General features: G+C 48.7%; 1 protein-coding gene across 5 annotated transcripts in view; it reads right to left on the bottom strand.

Annotated features, from left to right (window-relative positions):
• Window positions 1-1,328: 1,328 nt before the first annotated feature.
• The window catches only part of PALM2AKAP2 (PALM2 and AKAP2 fusion), a 371,023-nt gene continuing 349,891 nt past the window's right edge, over window positions 1,329-22,460 (bottom strand). For 4 of the 5 annotated variants that reach the window (XM_075560293.1, XM_075560291.1, XM_075560295.1 and 1 more), the window contains 2 exons: window positions 15,826-16,004; window positions 1,329-5,308 (listed from right to left, as the gene is read on the bottom strand). In XM_075560293.1, the coding sequence (XP_075416408.1) occupies window positions 5,210-5,308; window positions 15,826-16,004 (278 nt within the window). In that variant the 3' untranslated portion in view covers window positions 1,329-5,209. The remainder of the gene's footprint in view (window positions 5,309-15,825; window positions 16,005-22,460) is intronic. The other variant, XM_075560292.1, reaches the window with a different exon arrangement.

Here is a 22,460-nt window from a genome sequence, read left to right as displayed (position 1 = left end):
CACAGGACCCAGAAGGAGTTTTCTGCAAGGACGCTAGCATCTTGCAGCAGCTCCCATCAAAGACCACACTCCTGCAGACTTAGGCTGTCAGTTGCGGCCTTGATCCAGTGGAGCCCCCCACCCCCCATCCTCCACTCCCCCCTGGAAGCACAAGCTGGAGAGGTGCGAGCAGCTCACCTGGTCCCTGTGCATGCACACAGTTGGCTGGAGCTTGGAGGTGAACTTCTGCTTGTGTTCCTGTGGCAAGAGGGGTTACGGGCAAGACTTCCTGAGACTGACTGCCTGGGTTCAAGTCCACAGCTGCCACTTATGAGCTGTGCATCGCAGAACAAGCCAATTAGTGGCCTAGAGCTCGAGTTTCTTCACGGGAAAAACGGCAATGAAGACAGAGCCCCGGTGCGGCTGTGTGGGAACGCAACTGTGTGTCAGGAAAACATGTTTCAAGTGCCTGGCATGTCGTCAACGCTCCACAGACATTACTGTCCTCAATACCTCACCCATGGCACTGGTGAATCCAAAAAGCCCAGGTTGGGAGGTGGCACCCATGAGAAGGTGCCACAGAGAAGAGGCAGGCCCTCAGCAGGAACATAGTAGAGGATCCTGGGGAAAAGGCTGGAAAAGTCCCATAGTTGGGAAGAAAGGCAGCTGGAAGAGGGCCCTGTTGGGAACCAGAAGGAAGGGCAGTGCAGACCAAGTCCCCCTGGTGCCCACCCGTCCTGACCCAAACCCCACTGGCCCAGCCCAGGGCGCCTGACAGCAGGGGGAAAGGCAACGGGAACAAGAGAACAGAAAAGCAGAAGACAAACTGGGGAGGAAAGGCGCCACCTTCTGGAAAAAACCTCACACAATCCAGTCGTTTCTAACTCTTCCCGACCCTACCTGGCGTTTCGGAGACTGTCCATCTTTCTGGGAGCAGGCTGCCTCACCTTTCTCTGAGTGGAGAGTGAGATTTGCACACTGATTTTTTTAGCTCGCAGCCCCACGCCTAATCCAGAGCCCAACCAGGAGGCCCCACAGATGAACTCAACCCCAGGGCTGGGGATTCAGAGCGAGAGAGCTCCACATGGCTTGAGCCAAAGGTTTGCCCATCCTTCTTTGTGGCTTCGAGTCTACATCCTCATCAAAAGATGCAGGGGTCCATTCTATTGGGTCCTGTGGGAAGCTTCTGAGAGCTAGCCTGGGCAGCTGGAGGCATCGCAAAAGGTGCTCTGGGGGACAGCCTGCTACACTGGTGGCCCACCATTTGGCGTGAGCTCTTCTCTGTGCAGAGTAACAGGTGGTGTTACACAGAATTCCCCACCCCCTCCAGCCCAGCAAGTAACCATCACTTATAAAAACACAACACACGTCGAGTTTTAATGAGAAAATAACTGTATACTTGCATTGAATGCCTCACAATCACTATAAAACTGAAGCAGGATAATAACATCGAGGTGGTTAACATACACAGGAAAGCCAGATACAGAGTATAATTCTCCAAACACAGTATTGCTGCTTTCCCCCCCTCCTCCGAAAAAAAAAATAAAAAAAACCCTCTCCCTATAGATCTATGGGTATATATTTGTATATAGGATTTGGATAAAGAGCGACGCAAAAATCAAAATTGGCAGCTCACTGAATGCTTAAAATCCAGGAAATTTATTCTGTAACTAAAACTGAATATCTCGACCATCTCTAACCCGAAGGCTATTTGCTTTTCCAACACAAAGTTGAATTAAACCCATTCTTTAGTTAGAAAAAAATTCAATTATTTGTCTTCCAAGACAAAAGTCAACCCTGCTTTAGTGTTCCTTAAGATTTATACATATCTATGTGTGCATCTATATGTGGACACTGACTTATATACTGCTTATATATCGTTGCCTGGCGCGGGCAGCATGCGGGAGTAGAAAGAGGCAGGGACAAAGCATTGCATCGTTCACGAACACAGCCGTCCTCCTGCCGACAGACCCGGTTTCCATGATCTCTGGGTGAGAAAGCCAAGGCATGTCAGTCGTTCATCAGCTCCAGAGGAACATGACGGCTATGGAGTGGATGTGGAGTGGGATGCTTTCAGGAAGGCTCTGGAACAACTACACAGTCTGAGGTGGAGAGTGACACGCTTGGGTGCTGTTGGGGGGACAGGGCGCACAGGTGTCTTTCCCCAAAGCCTCGGTCCCTCCATGGATTAGGGAGCAAGGACTTTCCTTCAGGCTTGTTCCATCTTCAGGAAGTTCCCTCAGGCCTCCCAGAGCCCTGCACAGTGCTAGGTACAAAGTGGCGGCCCAATGTTCCCCGAAGGGGTCAAGGACTAGAAAGAGCGCACAGAACATCCGACTATTCCTAGAGCGTGGGAATGTACACGTTGACGGGATTCTAAGAGCACGCTCGGAAAAGGGGGCAAGGGACGCAAGAGCACCGCCTCCTGGCAGGCCAGGTGGGAGTACGAGCTGTTCTCGGTGAAAACAGCGTTGGGCGGGTGCTTTATGGATTCCTGGAAGCTGGACCACGAGCCCCATCTCTCTAAGTCTGGACTGTCCCTAAGTAACCAGTACTTCTGGTTTGGTCAAAGGCAAAGCCTAGTCTGTCTGCCTCTCAAGCTCTTCCGTGGAGGCGTGGCACCCTGAACTTCATTTTGGGCTGACAGTTCCCCTTTCTAATGTCGGTTTACTGCGGGTGCATGGTTTCCGGCAAAAATAAAACAAGACTTCAGGTAAGTCACGCGGACTGTCGCTTCTCGGGGCACCCGCGCCTGCATCGTGTCCGTGGTCTCTGCCCGATGACGGAGCCCAGAAAACAGGAAGCGTGGCTATTGTCTGTGTAGCCCATAGACCTGCCCCGCGGCCCAGCCACCCAAACTGCTAGTGGTACCCCATCGAGGCTGTTGCCTCACCCATGTGCCTGCAGAGGGGCCACCCCTGCTTGCTGGGTTCTCAGGCCCGCCACCTTGGAGCTCCTCCCGCAAAGGTGAAGACCCTCCCACCTGGATACTGGTCCCCCATTCACCTCCCAGGACTCTGATCCCATTTCCCCCTGCCCTGAGTGTCCCCACCAGAAAACCAATTCCTTAAGGTGGGGACCTCATTTGGTGTTGTCCTTTTGAGGGCTGGCCCATTCTGTTGGAGTTCATTTGGAGAATTCAGAAGGGTGAGCCCCATAGAGATGGCGCCAAGTGCTCCCGTGCTGTTCTCGATTGCCCTTGGTAGAATTCATCTTTAACTTGTAGATGCCCCGGGCAGGTGGGCAGGATCCTTGTAAACCAGGGGCTACATTCTCACCGCATGTCCACCGTTTGGCTGTGAAGAAACCCTACCTCAAGCCAGCAGGAGCCTAACAAAAGCAGCCGCACACTACATGCCCGTGTTGTGGAAATGCTGTTTAGCAGACTAACGTTAGCGTCTGGACAGAACAGTAGGAAAACCAAACGGAATTTTAGTGAGGTCTGACTTAATTATTGCTTTTTAAAAGAAAATCACAGGTTTGGTTTTTTCTTTCTTTTTTTTTTTTAAGCAAAGAAAGAAAAAGAAAACAGAAAGGGCTGGTGAGTTTTTTGTGATGGCCAGAGGTGGAAAAATTCAGAAATGCAGGGCACTCAAGAAGTGAACACCTTCATTGTATTGCTGTGGATGGCAGCAAGGACACAGCTGGTATCTCTACATACACCAAGCGGGAGCACAAAGCATGAGAATAAATATGGTATTTTCCTAAGTGTCATACCACACAACTGCTCAAAACGTTGCCATTGTGACTCATGCAAATTCAATGGAATACGACAAAGAAAGAGCTTCCACTCGGTGCCTGAATGCTGCTGGTCATAAAAAAGACATTCTCTCACTCTGCGAGCGGCCAAGCAGCTTTGGAAGAAATGACTGCACCCATATCCCACGGGCATTCGGGAACTGTCATTCACACACCCTCACTGGTGAACATACACACTACCTACAAACACCCAAGGACACACACACACACACACACACACACACACACCCTCTTTAGGATTTGTAGCTGACTCCAAGCCTGTACTTAAATCTCTAGTCTCTATTTTCCTCTATCACCCTGAAAAACACTGGCTGTTCAGCAAAAAATAATCACTTCCTTCCTTTTCCTCCACTCTTTCTCCTGCCCGCCTTCCTCTCTACCTTCATGCCTTTTCTGCTTGCTCTAAAATCACCCGTCGTTCTTCCTACTTCCTCTAAGGCCCACTTTATTATATAAAATATAGTTATAAACACCTTTTATGTCTTAATATCTATCCCTCTAAGGCAGAGTTTACCCCCCCACCCTCTTTTTCAATTATTGCCGCTCTAAAAATAATCCTACCATCTTGAACCAAGCTGTCCAGTGAGTACAGATTTTATACACGTATATATTCCCCCATCCCATCATCATAAAAATAGTTGTTGCCCACTAAATACAGTTTTTGTATGAAGAAACAGAAGTATGAAAATGTGTTCTCATAAATGGCATATCAGTCAATACCAGAAGCAGACAAGATCCTAAAGCTAAAATACTCCATTTGGTTTGGCTTTCTCCGCCCCCACCCCCTTCTGACCTCCCAACATAGACTAGATTGTGTGTACAACATGAACAAGTATTGTCTTAAGAATATGGATTTTATGTATTGCAATCAATAATTGCTCCCGATTAAAGACAAGTGAAAGAGAAATGGAATCATAACGGCCTCTTCTGGGCACAGATGGAAAGAAACATCATTCACGTTATGGCTGTAGGGGTGAATGGAATGAACCCCACACTTAGGGTGCTGCATGTGGTGGGTGGGAAGCAGGGGCAAAGGATACCCTACGCCAGCTAGACCACCTGGCCTGGGTCCTACTGCTCCCAAATGAGAGCCCCTGCCCCACTCCATTCTTCCTCATCACCCAGGGAGGCTGGTCTCAGTTCTACGCGTAGTGACCCTGTTGATTTGTGAGTGACTTCTTCGTCCTTGTTGACCAGTTGTGCACTGGCCCACATCCAGACAGTTCTTGGGCTCACACAAGGAGAATGTGGTCCTTTCTCTTTTGACTCCTGGGTGTCAGAATGTGATGGGTGGATCTCCCTTTCCCTTTATTCGTTTTGCATCACTTGTATATTGCAGCTTCTGGTCTATAGAAGGATTGCTGAGTTTGGGTGCACTTTAATAAATACTCCATTAAAATGCATTGATTGATTCATTTCTTGGTTTCTTGGCATCCCAAGCACCAAAGAAGCTTCCCGGGGTGAAGGAACTTTATTCGTTGTCCTCTTCCTCCTGGTTGGCATAGATTCCTGCCTCCCAGCGCAGGGCCAGTGCGCTCTTCCTTCGATTTACCCGCGTGGCCTCAAGGACCTGAAAGGAAAAGGGAGGGGAAAAAGATTTCATGAGACATCGATCATGTGCCCAAACCAGTTTCCACTGCTTCTGTCCTCCTTCCTCTCTCGACAGTGATAAACATGATAAACCCCAGAAAGCACACCCCCAGCCATCTCATCACAGTGGTCCCGTGAGACGGCACAGAGCTGCTCCTTTGGATGCCCCACACCCTAAATCTTTAGGGAGTAGAAACCAGCCTCGTGTCCTCCTGTGGAGTGGCTGGTGGGTTGGAACTATTGACTTCGTGGTTAACAGCCCAACTTGCAACCCATTATGCTACCAGCGGTCTTTGGGGACTGAGAGAGGAATGTAACAGTCTCCGGAAATGCTGGGAGGGCGGAGAGTCCCTAGGAAAACGAGGTGGGTCTGGGGTTATTCAGCAGGTAGCCAAAATTCATTCGCTGCTATCTGACTCCACACCGAGATTTAATTTTCACCAAATGTTCTCCAGGTTTCCTTGAACTAGACTGTACTCTGCACCAAGGCTTTTAGAAAGCACCGCAGCTCGCTCTCTCCACGTGCTACAGGATCGCCATGTCTTCCCAAAAGACCTCTCTGCGAAGAGCATCATGTTTTGTATCCGGGTTGTCCAGCAGAGTGGCCACTAGTTACAGGTGGCGTTTACACACTTGAAGTATAGCCAAGCATGCTGCTGGCAATGAAATCTTCCAGTTAACTTCAATGTCAAGAGCCTCAGAGGTCTCTCGTTGACCACCACACTGGACAGGACAGCGATAGACTGTCTAGGTCTCCCCATAAACAAACAGAGCAGAGCACCCCAATGTTTGGACCCGTACATGGACTTCATCCATCCAGCTTTGTGAATCCACGTGAGCTCTGGTCACATAGAGGTCGCCAACGCCTGCGTGGGCATAGTGCAGCCGCACAGGGGCATGGCGCTTTTTTTCTCTTTGAAATTAAGAAGCGCATGGCTTCTCAGGTCAATGAAAAGCAAGCGGAGCACTCTGCTACAGCGTCGGGGCAGGTGGTCCAACAACAGAGAGGACAAGTAAGTTCACTACCACCAGGGGAGCGCCGCCCACCGTCCGGCTCTCCAGAAGAGTCTGCAGGCTCCCAAGGGGAGATTTGACGCAATTCCCACTCCAACGTTAATTTAATCATGATGCGATTCCAAATGAATGACATTTGGGTTGTCACCATCTGGGAAACGGTTCCATTTCCTCATGACGCGGCAAAATCAAGCCCATATGCGTGCCAACCAGTATCTGTGGAGGCGGATTAGGGTGTGCAGTAAAGTCCAGTACAGCCAACACTGGTGGATGAGCCAGACTCTCCTTCATTCACCCAATGAATTCTGGCAAGAAACAGTGATGGGGCGATGTCGGAGAAACAAGGAGATGCAGGTGACAGGCACAGGTGCGAGCCCAGCTGTAAGAAGTAGATTCTGCATGGACTGAAGGTCAGGGTGCCCATTCCAATCGACTTCTCCGGGCCTTTGTTAAACGGATGACCTTCGCAGTGCTTCAATGTCTTGGTCTCTGAGGAGCCTTCCCGCTCCTTCTATCGGGGGCAGCCGGCCCTGGCATGAAGCCTACATGTAGGGTGTGCTCAGTCACACCTGTCCAATGTCTGATGCACTATTAAGCACATAAGCCACATCATAAGGTGTCGGGTGTAAGCACACATCGAAACACTCAAGATCTAAGAAGTGCTATTCAATGGAACAGAAGATGCCGCCCGGTTTGGTTTGTTCAATAAAGGGTTTTTCTGGCGGATGCATCAGAGCATGGTACTGAGGGATAGCGTGGACTGGACCCTGGAGTCCCGAGCTCCATTTCCAGTTGTGTCCCATGTTATTCATGGGACCTCCTGCCTCGTGTTTCTTTATCGACAACATGGAGGCAGTACTGCCCGGCTTTCTTCCGAGAGTTTCACAGAGAAGGCTGCAGATGGACTTGGATGGCTGCCCTCGTGACTGTGGGAACTTAGGAGAGTCACGAAGGCCTTTGTGCCTCGCGTTCCTTACATATCAAATGGGGATAATAATTTTAAAAATCAACAGCACAGAATTGTCCCTGGGAATACACGAGACAATGCATGCGTGCAGGGCAGTTTCTGGTGCCCTGGAAAGTTCTCAAACAACGACAATGCTTTCTCTTATAAAGCGGTGCTCAAACATACAACAGTTTTATAAGGAGTTCTACATGGTAGCAAACATCTTCTGGCAGATCGCAGGGACAAACTTCAAACAACACCACCGCCACCATCAAACGAGTTTCTCGAAAACATGATCCTCTCTTTCTCTAATGTTCTTCACCTAGTTATTTCAGCCCTCTTTTACTTCCCAATCAAGCTGAGAAATTTCTGTTTGCTCCTGTCTTCTGGAACCCATGCCACTATCTAGCTAACAAATATTTTGGGCTCTTACCAACTGCCTGCGGCTGTGTTTGGTGTTAGGGATAGAATATTCCTTCCCTCACATGGTCAGTTTCCAAAAATAATCTAATGGTGGTGGGGGGAAGAATAATACAATTGTTTTACTAAAAATCACCAGCAATGCAACTTCACTATAAAGCTGCCTTTGGATTTGCAAAATTTACCACCTAGGACTGTCTCAGGGGTGACACCATCTATCTACAAGTGGCCTTTGGTGATACATAAGCCAAGTCCCTTGGGAAGGTGCGTCACTGTGGACTTAGGCCCTAACGAAATCAGACTGCTCTCTTAGATGTGTGTAAGAAGTAGTATTAAATCTAGCACTGATTTCAATCCTATGCATTAGCTTTATCTTCAATTCTGAGCAATAAAACCCCACAACACTTGTGTTGGGTGCATTGATAATAGTCAGTACTTCTACCCCCGGTTCTACGGGCCAGTTACTGTTAATTATCACTGCCGTCCTATGCTGCTCTACGTGGGTCATGCCACGGAGCCACAGAAGGGGAAAGTCCACGTTTGTCCCCAGCACCTGGACTCACTCGGTGTGGAGCCCACCATGCTGCTCGGTCACTTAGTGACGACCAGTTTGGGGCCTGCAGGAGGAGGCACGAGAGACAGGCAGCCAACACTTATCACAGAAATGAACAGGGCCGACCAAGGACAACAACACAGTATGGGAAGGACGGGTTTAAGCTTTTACAAGTTTCCAATTTCAATCCAGACTCAGGTGTGGTTAACCAGAAACCAAGCCCATTACCGTTCACAGCAATTCTGGCTCACGGTGACTCTGCCGGACAGAGTAGAACTGCGCTGCTGGGTTTCCAAGGCCGCAGGTCTCCATGGAAGGAGACTGCCATGCCACGCCATGCTCCCCAGGGACTGGCTGCTGGGTTTGACTGGCTGACCTTTCAGTTAGCAGCCTAGCACTTCACCACTCCACACCTGGGGTCCTTTCAGTCAGGAGGATGGAATATAAAAATTCTCTCAGAATAACAATTTTCCTTTCTAATGTTTAATGAAGAACGTTAGTTGATTGACTGTGAATGGCAGTCAATAGAGACACACTTTGTCTTAGAGCTGTGAAACCAAAGAAAGATAAAAAAACCCTGTTATCCTGCTTGTATTTATGCTGATAATTATATTTTTATCACCCAATCTCTCTTCAACTGGAGATAGACTGGGCCAAGATTTAAGATTTATCTTCTTGGCATATATCGGACTGAATGTTCACTCCTAATTATCCTTACGCAAAGGTGGCATTGATTAATATTAATTAGGGGCCTAATTTTCAAATTCTCTCCCTGAGATGAGAAAAGCACAATTACGTTTGGGAAGGTGCATACAATATTATTTTCAATATTCACTTTATACTTTACAAAAGAAAATTACTGCTAATAGATTTTCAACTCTGATCTGTAGTTAACTGTAATTAATGCTGCTAAATAGAGCGATTAAAAAGAATTGTCTTACACTAAAGGTTAGCTTAAAGGTGATGCTGTGAGGGCTGTATGTCTGAGCTCACTGTAGCCACTGTGTCAATCCATCTTGTGGAAGGCCTTTTTTTCCCCTAGCTGACCCTGGAAGTGAATATGAGGTTGTACAAACCCCACCCAGGAGCTTCCGCTAGCTCTATAGACAGAAAGTCCACGGAGAGACCATGCGTGGTAACCTTCCTGGAAGCACTGCTCGTAATTGGAAAAAGATGTAAGCAACCTACATCTGCATCAGCGGGAGGCTGACTACATCATGATCTGCTCATTCCATGGAAAACGTGACAACAGTTACAGTAAGTGGGCGAGAAACCCAAGTCTCGATGGGCACATCTGAAAACAATGCAGACATAACGAAGAGCAGCGGCGACTACGGAGAAATATCATTCCTATCAAGTTTTAAAACATGCAGAAATAAGATGCTATTTACCTATACGCACACAGGCGAAGCATAAAAACATGCATACAAAACCATGAACCTGAAATGCAAGAGAATTATCTCTGGGGGGGGTAGAGGAGAGTGGGCAGGATGGGGGGTAGGCAGTGAAATGGGGGTTGGGGGCGGTGACATGAGAGGGCTTCAACTTCATTGGGCTGTTGATCTCTTCTATGGCGATGAAGGCAATATTATGAAATAACGGACCAAGCTGGAGAGGTGGACTTTAGTAATTTACGATGTTGTATGATAGGGCTTCCAAATGCTCATGGAAAATTCCATGAGCTTCCCTAGCATGCTTCGCGAATTGTTGGAAGCCCCCTCATTACTGAGCCATCTCATGCCAGCTTCGCGAAGCTCAGACGTGTGTTCTGTGGACAGCTGCATACTTGGAACCTAGGGCAGTGCCCGCCCTGCACATAGGAGGGGCCTATATAATGGTCAATTGAGCAAACGAATGAGTGATTCACTTGACAGTTCTGTGTATTTGGGGGCTAAAACATTACAAATAAAAATAATATGCTACAAATAAAAAATTTTTTAAGGGAGATGATGTCAAGGAGTCCAAGAAGGAAAAAAAAATGTTTGGAAACCAATTGTGGTGGCAGTTGTACAATTCTGCTTGACGCGACTGAACTATGGAGTGATACGTTATATGTACTAACTCCCAATTAATAATAATTAAAATAAAACTTTAATGCTTTCACACAGCTTCAAGCAGGATGTTGTAGACACAGGAGGAAGCTTTTCAGGGAACTCCAGTGCTTAAAGAGCTTCTTTTTTGATTATTTTAATAATTTATTTTATAGGGGGCTCTTACAATCCATACATCAATTGTATCAGGCACATTTGTACATTCGTTGCCATCATCATTTCCAAAACATTTTCTTTCTACTTGAGCCCTTGGTATCAGCTCCTCTTTTACCCCGTCCATCCCCCACCCTCCTGAACACTTGATAATTTATATATTATTTTTATTTTCATATTTTACACTGTCCACTGTCTCCCTTCACCCACGTTTATGTTGTTCACCCCTCCCCGGGGGGGGGGGGCACAGGCGGCATTATATGTCAATCATTGCGATCGGTTCTCCCTTTCTCTCCCTCCATGTCCCCCTACCCTCATGGTATTGCTACTCTCATTATTAGTCCTGAGGGCTTTATCTGTCCTGGATTCCGTGTGGTGACAGCTCTTCTCGGCACTAGTGTACACGCTGTGGTCTAGCCAGATTTGTAAGATAGAACTGGGGTCATGATAGTAGTGGGAGGAAGCATTAAAAAACTAGAGGGATGTTGTGTGTTTCATTGGTGCTATTCTGCACCCTGACTGGCTCATCCCTTCCTTGTGACCCTTCTGTGATGAGATGTCCAATTGCCTACAGAGGGGCTTTGGGTGTCCATTCTTTGGTGACCCCCCCTTTTAGCATTGACATGGTTGTTTGCTCTGGGTCTTCTGATGCCTGGTGCCTGATCCCCTGGACACCTCGTGATCACACGGGTTGGTGTGCTTCTTCCATGTAGGCTTTGTTGATAAAGAAGCTTCTAAAACAAAGATTTAGGTTTCATGATTTGCGTGGAGAGGAGCTGGGCTGGTTTCTACTCTTACTAGCTCCTTCTAAAACCACGGGATGAAGCTGTTGGGACTTGTGTGGAGGAAAACAAAGGCCTGATTGGGACCAACAACTTCGTCGGAGTGAAGTACATTTGCTTCTAATCAGACCCAAGTCTCTTTGCTATCAGGTCCTGAAGAAATAAAACAAATCCGAATAGCTCGTCAGTATTGTCCGCCAGCTGAAATCTCTTCAACCCACGGGCAGGCAAGGTCTTCTCCTACCCCTTCCACACAGGGCAGCCCAGCCCAGCACTGTGGCTCCCCTCTGCAGGTGCTCCCACATTCTGAGGCAATCCCCCAATGCACAAAAGGCAGGGAAGAAAGAAATACGGAGGAGAAAGGCCATCTTCCTGCCCTTTCCATGTGACCCATCAGGAAATGGCAAACCACACAGCATGCACTTGAACCAAGCATGCAGGAAGACCAAGACAAGTTGAACAGTACCTCGGAAGTCACCTTGCAAGACAGTAACTTAGAGGTGTACTGGCGGAGAGGGAAAAGATCAGGGTTAGTACACAGCAGAGACGCGCACAGAATACCACCTCTCACAGGGAGCCCGCACCATGCCAGGGTTGGTGGGGCACGGGTTAACATCAGGAGACCATGACACACTCAATGCCATGGCTTTCTCTGATATTAGTTTATTTCACAGCCCATAGCTCACAGAGCAAGGAGATACCCTATTATCGAGTAATAACAATATCAGATAAGCCAAATTTTGTTAATTCAAAATGTGTTGCTTCCATTTTCTGTGCTTTGAATTAACAAGACCGTGCATCCCCTCTGTCCTGCACCTTCCATCAGTCACCTTCCAGCCAGGACCTGGATGGCTTGTGTGGATTTGTAAGAATCCAAACCAAGTCAAACAAACTGCCTTGTTTCACCATGGAGCTTTCCCCGGAACTCCACAACAGTCTTGTGGCCTGTTAAGGTTTCAGAAGGAGACCTGGACCACAGAGAGGAGCTGGCTCAAGTGGGGGGCTTGTAGGTGGAGTCATGGCTGATTCAGAATGCAGAGAAGGTACGACTCCATCTCAAGGCCCGAGATGTGTGCGCGACAAGGGAACTGGGTGAACAGCGCTGCAATTTCAAGGAGCGATCTGGGGAAACTTTCTGGGACTTGGATTTTAGTAGATTGGGTAGATTTTTGTTCTGTGTCTAAGAACTTTCAACAGCAAACTTGCTTTCCCCGTAGCCTCACTAACAGGACAAAGCACTCAGCCTTGCACCCCAGCTGTGGGTGCCTTAATAGCTGAAATCATTCCTTTTTGGCTTTAACGTTTGTTTACTGAAGAAAGATGGAGATAAGAGGCCATTCCCTTCCCTGGGTGCAGGAAGAGCAACCAGGAAATTAAAATGCTGGTCGCTTCATGCGTGCCCACCCGCCTGGCACCGTTTGGGTAGCACAGTTGGCCGGAGGCGAGGGGCACCAGCTTCTTCCCTGAGTGCACTCTCTTTGTCCACCGGCTTCGCACCAGGACAAAAGGCGCGCACGAGGGATCGGTGGGCAGAAAACGCTTGTATGGACCATGGGCAAAGTGGTCCCCTTTGTTCTTGCCCATCTACACCAGGATGAGAAGGCCCACTCCGCTCACTTCCATGGAAACAGCCACTAGGAAGAAGGAAGCCTGAAGCATCTACTCAACCGTAAGCTTCCAAAGGGCTCTAGCCCACGGCCGGTGTGGAGGCCTTTGGGCCTTCAGAGTCCCACAGGACATAGCAGAGCTGCCTCGTCAGGTCAATGGGTGCCATCTTCAGGGACGTAGATGAACAGAAAGACAGTGGCCCTGGTGGCACAGTGCGTTAAGCATTGGGTTCCTAACCACGAAGCTCGCGATTCAAAGAGCACAGGCTCTCTGCTCTAGTTCCGGGTGACAGCCTCCGAAGCCCCCGGGGGGCAGAGCTACTGGTCCTGTAGGGCTGAAATGGCCTCGAGGGCAGTGCATGTGTGTCACTTGGCACAGAAAGAAAAGCCGGTGAACGTGACTGAAAACCAAACCCAAACAAACACCGGGAGCTCAAACCATTGTGGGTGACCATTCGGACTGGCGTTGACCCTAGAGGACGGAGCAGACTGGCCCCTAGGGTTTCTAAGCTACAATCGTAAAGTAAGCAGACTGCCACATCTTTGCGCTGCAGGGGGGCTGCTGGTTCAAACTGCCAACCTTTGCCTCTCATCAGTGGAGTGCTTTGCCTCTACACCAGTAGGGCTCTTAGACAGTGACTTAGAAGGCAGAAAAAGTACACCTGTTCCCAGGAAGGAGTGGCTGGCACCCCAACCCTGAGGCCCAACAACAGACATGCCAGCAGCAGGCTCTGAGGGCCAGCTCCGACCCCATGGCGGCATGTAAGAGGGCTACGTATGCCTGGGTACAACTGGAAATACTCAGGTCTCAGAGGGCAGCCAAGGCGGGTTGGGTGTGAACACTTTTTGGGGGGGGCCGGGGGGGAAGTACTACATACTTGGAAAGCAATTTTCATTAATTGACCTCAACTCTAGAAATGATACAAAGGAGAATGGAACTCCTACAGGGCGCCCTGCAGCGTTCAAGGTGAAAGTGATCGGGCAATGCGTCATCCAAAGTGGGGCACCTCAGCATGGGAAAGGCCGCTATTCACAACTGCAGTGGAACAATAGGCAAAACCAGGGCTCTCCCCGGCCAACTGGGAAGTGTCTTCAATCAAGTCAAGCTATTTATGCGCCAAGTGGCAATGGGAGGAGAGGGCAGCGACTGCCAGGGAGCAAGCTGTGTCCATGAGCATCTTGGAGCAGTGGGCAAAGTCCCACACTCCCAGGCGCTGTCAGAGGCTGATGGATGGTGCCAGCTGACTCGTGGAGGCTGGCATGAAGCACTGAGGCTGACTCCCCAGGCTCCTGAGTGTGTGTGTGTGTGTGTGTGTGTGTGTGTGTGTGTGTGTTAATCCCCTTGGAAGACTCCTGATGGCGAAAGAACCACGGAGCTGATGGTTTCCTTAAAAAAAACACCTGGGGATAGAGGGCGAGGTGCCGTGTGGGTTTGACCGGTCATTTTATTTATTCTAATCATTTTGTTGGGGCTCTTACAGCTGTTATGACAATCCATACATCAATTGTAGCCGTCACATTTGTGCATATGTTGCCATCGTTTTCAAAGCATTGTCTTTCTGTGTGAGGGCTTGTTGTGAGCTCTTGTTTTCCTTCCTCCCCAACCCTGTGAACCCTTGATAAATTATAAATTAGTATTACTTCCCTATCTTACATCATCTGCTGTCTCCCTTCACCCACGTTCCTGTTGTTTGTTCCCCTGTGGGAAAGGGGGATTGTACATTGACCACTGCGATAGGTTCTCCCTTTCTCCTCCCACCTGCCCCCTACCTTCATGGTATTGCTACTCCCATTACTACTCCTGGGGGAGTTTCTCTGTCCTGGATTCCATGTGTTGAGAGCTCTTATCTGTACCAGTGTACCTGCTCCATTCTAGCCAGTTTTGTAAGGGTGAACTGGGGACATGATAGTGGGGCAGTGGGGGCGGGGAGCAGGGGTGCACTAACGAACTAGAGGAACGTTGTGTGTTTAGTTGATGCTATGCTGCACTCTGACTGGCTCATCTATTCCTTGTGACCCTCTTGTGAGGAGATGTCCAATTGTCTACAGATGGGCTTTGGGTCTCCACACCAACCCTCCTCCTTCATGGCTCCTTCCTACCATTCCACACACGTGAGCTTGGCTCCAGCCCCACATTTTAAAAACTGTTTTATTAGGGGCTCATGCAACTCTTATCACAATCCATACATGCATCAATTGTGTAAAGCACATCTGTACATTCATCGCCCTCATCATTCTCAAAACATTTGCTCTCCACTTAAGCCCCTGGCATCAGGTCCTCAGTTTTCTCCTCCCTCCCCGCTCTCTCCTCCCTCATGAGCTCTTGATAATTTATAAATTATTATTTTGTCATATCTTGCCCTGTCCGATGTCTTGCTTCACCCACTTTTCTGTTGTCTGTCCCCCAGGGAGGAGGTCACACGTAGAACCTTGTAATCCGTTCCCTCTTTCCAACCCACTCTCCCTCTACCCTCCCAGTATCGCCACTCACACCACTGGTCCTGAAGGGGTCATCTACCCTGAATTCCCTGTGCCAGACACATTTTTTTAAGCGCAGTGTAACATTGATCCAGGAATGGCCGATAGAAGTACACCTTATAGGAACAGCGTCTTTGCAATTCAGAAAAAGAAAATCTCTGCTGAGCAGGCCGAGAGACTACGGTAGAACCCAGCTCCCCGTTTCCCTGTGAGACCTTCACACCCCTCCGCCCCATGCCACCCTAGCCCATTGTCTTTCCACACACCACACGGTCCATGCATTAGTCTTGCCAATAGGCTAGAGCCACACCCAGCAGCCACAGATCTGTCCCCCCCTCCCCCCACCTAATCCGGGCACATCACAGCCCACATTTTGGTTTTGGGGACCACGAGGCTGGGCAGACCACCTCTCACAGATCCATCTGAACGGAGACAACACACAGCATGCCGGCGGCGTCTGCGCCCCAGAAGGGAACGAGGAAAGGAAACTTACACTACTGTCATCCATTCTCTCGCGCCTTTTAGATTTGCGTGTCTCATAGTCTTCCAGGAGGGTCTGCATCAGATTCTTGGGCCGCTGAGATCCGGCAGCCTCTTCGGGGGCTAAGTCAGGCTGCAAGCTGGGGCCTTCGGTGGTGGGGGATGGAGGAGGTTTGACTTTCTCTATTTTCCCTGAAACAACACGAAGAGAACACCCTTTCTAAGCTTGTCTGCTCACGACTGCTTTCAGACAAGACGAGAAAACTGGCAAAAAGCAGCCTCTGACACAGAAGTCGTACCAGGATGACGATGAAGAACAGATTATTTTAACACAAAGATCAAAGCCCTTCCAGGAAGACCTTAAGAAAACCAGTCTACCAGGTGTGTTAGATCGACGAAGCCTGTCAGGTGCTTGGCAAGTATTTGTGGGACAGACACTGGCAGAACAACTGTTTTGAGATGTGGATTCTATCACAGAACAGAAATAGATTGTCAGAGGTCGAGGCAACTTCGAGCCCGAGAGACCCACTTCTTATAGGCGAGGAGGCCCATGGTCCTGCCGAGGTGGCCGAGTATCAGCCGTGATATCTAGGTCTCCTGGCTTTGTTACCAGGTTCTTTCCTCCGAATGATAAGTAACCAGCTGTCTTTTGACCTACCTAGGGTTTTTGTTTAGAATGAAGTGTGTTCTTTCCCCAGTCATCCTAGTCTCACATTCGCTGACCTTACCTGTCAGGGTGCTCGGGAGCCCAGGTGGCATAGTGGTTATGTGTTGCGTTGTTAACTGCAAGGTCAGCAGTTCAAAACTAGCAGCCACTCCCAAACAGACTTACAGGTGCTAGCTTGTCCTAGTGTCTCGACAGGTTGGAATCAACTGTCAGTGTGTTTTGGAGGGTCAGGGATCTGAAAGCATTCAGGTTTGCGGGGTCCCTGCACCCCAGAAAAGATGTGCCTGGGACTTCGAAATGATGTCAGCACGTGAAATGCTCGCCAATAATTCCCAGCCAGAGGAGAGCAGGTTAATAGTTCCTTCCACAGTTGAGACAATGGGGGCTTAGTAACAGAATTCTCACTTTCCACCGGGAAACCCAGGTTCCATTCCCGGCCCGTGCACTCCGTGTGCACTCACCACCCTCTTGTCAGTGAGGGTTGTGTGCTGCTATGATAACGAACAGGTTTCAGCAGAGCTTTCAGACTGTACCAGACTAGAAACAACGGTCTGGTGATCTACTTCCCCAAAAAGCAGTCCATAAACATCTTATGGATCCTAACGGCAACCGTGAAGGTACAGGACCTGTGACATGCCCCCCTTTGGCCCGCGTAGTTGCTGTCTCACAGAGAACCTCTAGGAGAGCAGACCTGCCCCAGCGGGCTTCCACGGCCGCACATTTTTACAGAGGAGAACTGCCCCATCCTTCTCCCAGAAAAGGACTGGTGGACCGTGGTGGAAACCCAGAATGCCCGGGGCCAGTCAAGTCTAAAAGTTTGGTAACCACGAAGAGACGTACAAGAGCCATTTGACTGTGGCCAAAGTTCTAACCTGGCCACTGCCACGTAAGTGTCGGTGGAACCATAAGTGAGCCTGGTTGTGTCTCTGGCGGCTGCTATAACTCTTTACTGGGCACGGGCTCCTTCTGGTGGGAGCTGAAAAGACTCACAGGTCAGGAACTCAAGGTACGAGTCCCTTCTTCATCTGTTAATTAGCTACCGGCAATAGAGATAATAAACAAGCACGTAAAATGCCGCTCCAGTTTTGCCCAGGTCACTTTAAGTTCTCCACGCTTCAACGTCTCCAGATGCCACTTGAACATCTGGGAAGAGGTCACCCTTGAGACCCTTGTAACGCAAATATTTTGCTATTTGTATAAAATACATTTGATGAGATCAACACTTTAAAAAAATAAAAATCAAGCATCCATTCACAGCTGTGGGGCTGGTGAGGGAAGTGGTTTATCACGTACAGAAGAGGACACGCCACCTGCACGCCTACAAGTGTATGAACAGTTTGATAAAAGTCACTGCTTTGACTTGAATGATCCAGAATCTAAAATGTTTAATTTCTTGGTTTGACAGAAAGATAATAGGCTTTCCAAAATCCTAACTTCGCCCAAATATTATTGTTGTTGAATTAGAGAACGCTGTGCTGTAATAACCCGGCTGTTCTGTCAGGTAAGAGGTGAACTGCTAACCGCAGGGACAGTGGTTCAAACTCACAGTCGCTCCCCAGGGGTTCTTCTAACTGCTTCCAGAGGGTCGGTAGCCATTCTGGAGTCAGAATCCATTTGATATCGGTGAGTTTGGGGTTTGTTTGTGTTTTTAATACATACTGTATTATCTCTAAAAGCCACCCCCCCCCGTTGTTTTTGTTTGTTCGAATGAATGCATGCATGAATGAAAGCGTCAGAAACAATGTAGTTTGGTGGTTCATACAAATTCGGGAGCCACCCTGCTTGAGTTCTATACAGCAGCCACACACACAGGAAAAGTTATTTTGGGTTTCGTCCTCCTTGTGAAATGGGTTTGATAATAGTGGTGCCCTAGTGGGACGGCCCTGGTGGCATAGTGCTTACTGCATGTTGAGCAGATCAAATCCCCTAGCCGCTCCGCAGGAGAAAGACGGGCTTTTAACTCCTGCGTTGGCATCGACTCAATAGCAGTGAGTTTTGTTGGTTTTGGAGCGGTACACCTGTTTTAAGAACCCAGTGGTTTAGCTGCTAGAGAGACCAAGTTCATATTTATAAAGTTACGATTTGGAAGAGAAACATACAATGAATCGATTATTTATTTGAAACCTCAAAAATAATTTGACCAAAAGCGAAAATTAATAGTTTTGTGGATATCCCACATACAATGTGACTATTCTCCTAGTACTAGAAATAGCTAGATTACCAGTTATATTATCTGGCAACATGCAGAGTTAGGGCTAGAACTGAAGCCCTGTGTTCCATTATGGCTACATTACTCAATGGGAGCTATACTGAACAGGAAGTGGTCGGCTGCTAAAAAAGGTATTTCTTGCTTGTTTCTTGTCTCCCTCACACATGGAACAAGTTTTACAGGCTACAGCCACTACAGCCACTAGAGGTTGCACACGTAACAGGAAAGAAAGGTCAATTTAGTATTTCAGGAGCCAAACCCACTCAGCCACCTCACTGCCACTGAGCTAATGGTAGATCAGACCCTTGCGAGTTTCTGAGTCTACAACTCTTTATGGGAGCAGAAGTTCCATCTTGCTTCCGAGGAGCATCTGGGAGTTTTGAACTGCTGACCTTGTGGGTAGCAGCCCACTGTGAAACCACAGTGTGACCAGGTCTCCTCTGCAGCAGTTGCATCCAAAGAAAGGGATTTGAGAACAGCCTCTTTGAGAGCCACCGGTCCATCTTAACACTTCAGGAGGGACTGTCACCGGTCCCCCAGAGGAAAGAGGCCTTGCACCTCATCCCGGGCACATAGACATCAGGCTAGTCAAGCACCGGGGAAGCTGGCTTAGCTGGGCAGCTCTGCTGGTGCATCCTCCCCTCAGGAGGGTTTAAACCAGGCACAAAACCCAGCACATTGGCTCAGGAAAACCACCCCGTTTGATCATAAAGCCAGTGACGGACCTGCACCAAACTCAGCCTCTTTTTCAGAGGTTCAGAGCTTGCGGCCACCTGTTAGCTGTCTTCCTGGAGGAAGTGAAACAACACATGGGATGCTTTCTCTCCACAACACAGGGCAGACAGGCACCACTGCTGGGGACCCAGAGATCACCCAGATTACAAACAAGTTCCGCTCCTAAGCCTGTCCGTAAATCTAATTCATAGGTCAGTTGGAACAGTTGAGTGAAATGTTTGTCTCAGTATATTGTATACCGTTCAATAGGTATGTGTGTGTATTTATACATATGTGTGTATGTGTTATATGTGTATACATATATATCAAAGAGACACTTTGAGAAACAAACATCTTTAGCATAATCACACAGTTATAATAATACTGTTTTGTTGTGCAATACCAAGGAGTCCATGTTTGTGTTGTTTTGTAACTCTGGGCTGTATGTAAATGAGCACGTGTGTCACAGGCCTGGGGAGTATGGCTCTTCCTTCTCACAGGACCAACTCTTGCTCTATTACATACAGGGTAATGGTCCTTATAGGGTAAGGTGACCAGATTTTAACATTGGTAAAGCGGGACAGCAGTGGGACACCATTGATAAAACTCATATCCTGGCGAAATAGCCACATGGCAGCCGAAAACCGTATACCCTAGCTTGTCATGCATTCTTTCAAAAAATCGGGACTTTTTAAAAACGCTGCAGGATGCGGGACAAATTGTTCAAAATCGGGACTGTCCCGCCCAAAGCAGGACGTCTGGTCACCTTATTATAGAGCTAACCACACAGCCTCCCCCGCCCCCTACACACACACACACACCCTGCAGTAACCTTGACAAGGGGCCATCAGAGTCTCCCTTGGGGGATGGTGTCTCTGGGGCTCTGGAGTCCATGTCCTGCAGCACTTGCTCGATACCGTCAGGTGTCACCCTTCTTGCACCATTAAAACCTGCTCTCCTATCTGCTTATTCTCCTGGTTGGTGAAGCGCTCAATAGCTGGTGACAGCAGAAAGTAGCACCCATTGAAAATCATTTCCAATGATGAACAGCCTGCAGTTCTGTTCCTTGTCCCAGCACTCCCCAGGCCAGCTCCCTGGAAGGACTCCGTCACGGTGGCTGGGAAACCCCTGGGCAGCAAGCACCGTGCAGGCTCAGGCCAGAGCTGGGCTGTTCCTAGCTGAAGGCCAGTACCGACAAGGACAGAGCACGGAGCAGGTGCAACGGAAGGAACCAACAGACCAGTTACCCTGGAGTCCTGAAAAGAAGGCAAGTGAGGAGCAGTCTAGCTGGTTGCCAAAGCGTGGTTTTGTTCACATTAGTCCATCTAGAGCCGTCTAGAACCTTTCTCATGCCGTGACCCTTCCATACAGTTCCTCGTGCTATGTTGACCCAACCATAAAATTATTTTTGTTGCTACTTCATCACTGTCATTTTGCTACTGTTATGAATCGGGCGACACCTGTGAAAGGGTCATTCAACCCCCAAAGGGGTCCAGGCCCACAGGTTGAGAACCGCTGCTCTGAGTCCTGTTGGCAGCGGTTAATTTCTAAAGCTGTAAGACAGTCACTGTATGTTGTTTTATGCCACGAAGTGCAAAGTGATTTGTTGCAGCAGTGACCGAAAGTAACCCATGTAGAAATTCACTGTGACCTCCCAGGTGCAAATGAGAAAGCAGTGGTTACACCTGGGGACTGGGACAACGGGCTGCTTTGATTTGCGTCTTTGCTCCTTTGAATCAATTTCAGAATACGAAGCAAAACAGGCAAACGTTCTTTTACATACTATTAGCCGAGGTGAAAAAAATTAGATAACCCTGCTTGCTTTCAGGTTCACGAGCAAAGCAGATCCACAAGCCGGCCCACTCACAAGGCAGCACATCCAGGCGGGGCGCTGCTGAAATGGTGGTTCTCAGGAGTGGAAGAGGTGGAGGTGGGGGTGGTGGTGGAAGTTCTGTGGTGTAGATAGAGCAGCAGGGAGAAGAGCATGAATTCCCTATAAATCAGTCCATGCTGACTGCTCCTGAGTGGAAAAGAAGGCTGGGACTCATGAGTGTGTGCTCATAAATACTGACACCACTTTTGCGTCCAGGGAAAGAAAACTTCTGAAATTTCCCAGCACGCTGGCTTTCCCTTGGGCATCCAGGGCAGGCTGTTCTGACCGCGGGCAGGCACGGAGGAGCCCACGAGTCCTCCCCCCACAGGGCTGCGTGGACTCAGAACACAGCTATGGCCAAATCCTTCCACCAAAGAAACAGGCCTGGCTTCCGACAAGCCAAGGGTGTCGGCTCCAAGAGCAGAAGTGTTTTGGTGGTTGGCATGCTTTCCGTAGGGGGTCTGAGAGCGGAAACCAAAGGTTCTTTGTTTTCACATTTCTCAAAGGAAAAGAGAAAGCCACTGCGGCTCTCATTTAAAAACCAAACCAGACCGAACAAAAACACCCACCAGATTACATACCATGGAGCAGGCCCCCTTCAATGACCTCTTTTTTCAGTCACATAGCGATGGGGTGAGGCTGCAAGCATCCAACGCAGCTCACGAGTCACCAGAAAGAAATGAGCTCAGATTCCCAGTTTCCATTCATGTCCTCAGTAAAACAGAACATCCTGCTTGTCAGAAGCAGCGTGCATGAGCCTTCGTGGTTCCAGCTGTGATGCACACACCCCTGCTCTCTCATCTCTGCCTTTGAAGGCCCCAGGGGTGGGAGAATGTGATGACATCAATCTTGGGCTATAAATTGAGCCCTGTCTGCGTCCCCCCCCAAAAAAAAAGTCCAACAAACTTCCAAATATGAATGCATAAAGGTCAGCCTGGGGGGTTAGATGAATCATTGATACTGGGCCTTTTGCTAAGGCAGCAGGTGGAAAATGAAGAAAAATTCTAGTGAGAAAGAGCTTTGTTTTTCTAAAGCTAAAAAAAAAAAAAGGCAAGCAAAATAGCAAGAATCAAAATCCTGGTGAATAACAATTCCTCCACCAAGCTCTTTATTGGCTGCGAAACACACTTCTGCTCAACGCGGTAGGTTTGCGATAAAGATGCCTGCCTCCCTTCCCCCACCCTC

Source organism: Tenrec ecaudatus, chromosome 10 (assembly GCF_050624435.1).
Source record: "Tenrec ecaudatus isolate mTenEca1 chromosome 10, mTenEca1.hap1, whole genome shotgun sequence".
Taxonomy (NCBI): Eukaryota; Metazoa; Chordata; class Mammalia; order Afrosoricida; family Tenrecidae; genus Tenrec; species Tenrec ecaudatus.
The sequence above is the reverse complement of the archived record's forward strand: the minus strand, read 5'-3'. Positions and strand labels throughout refer to the sequence as shown.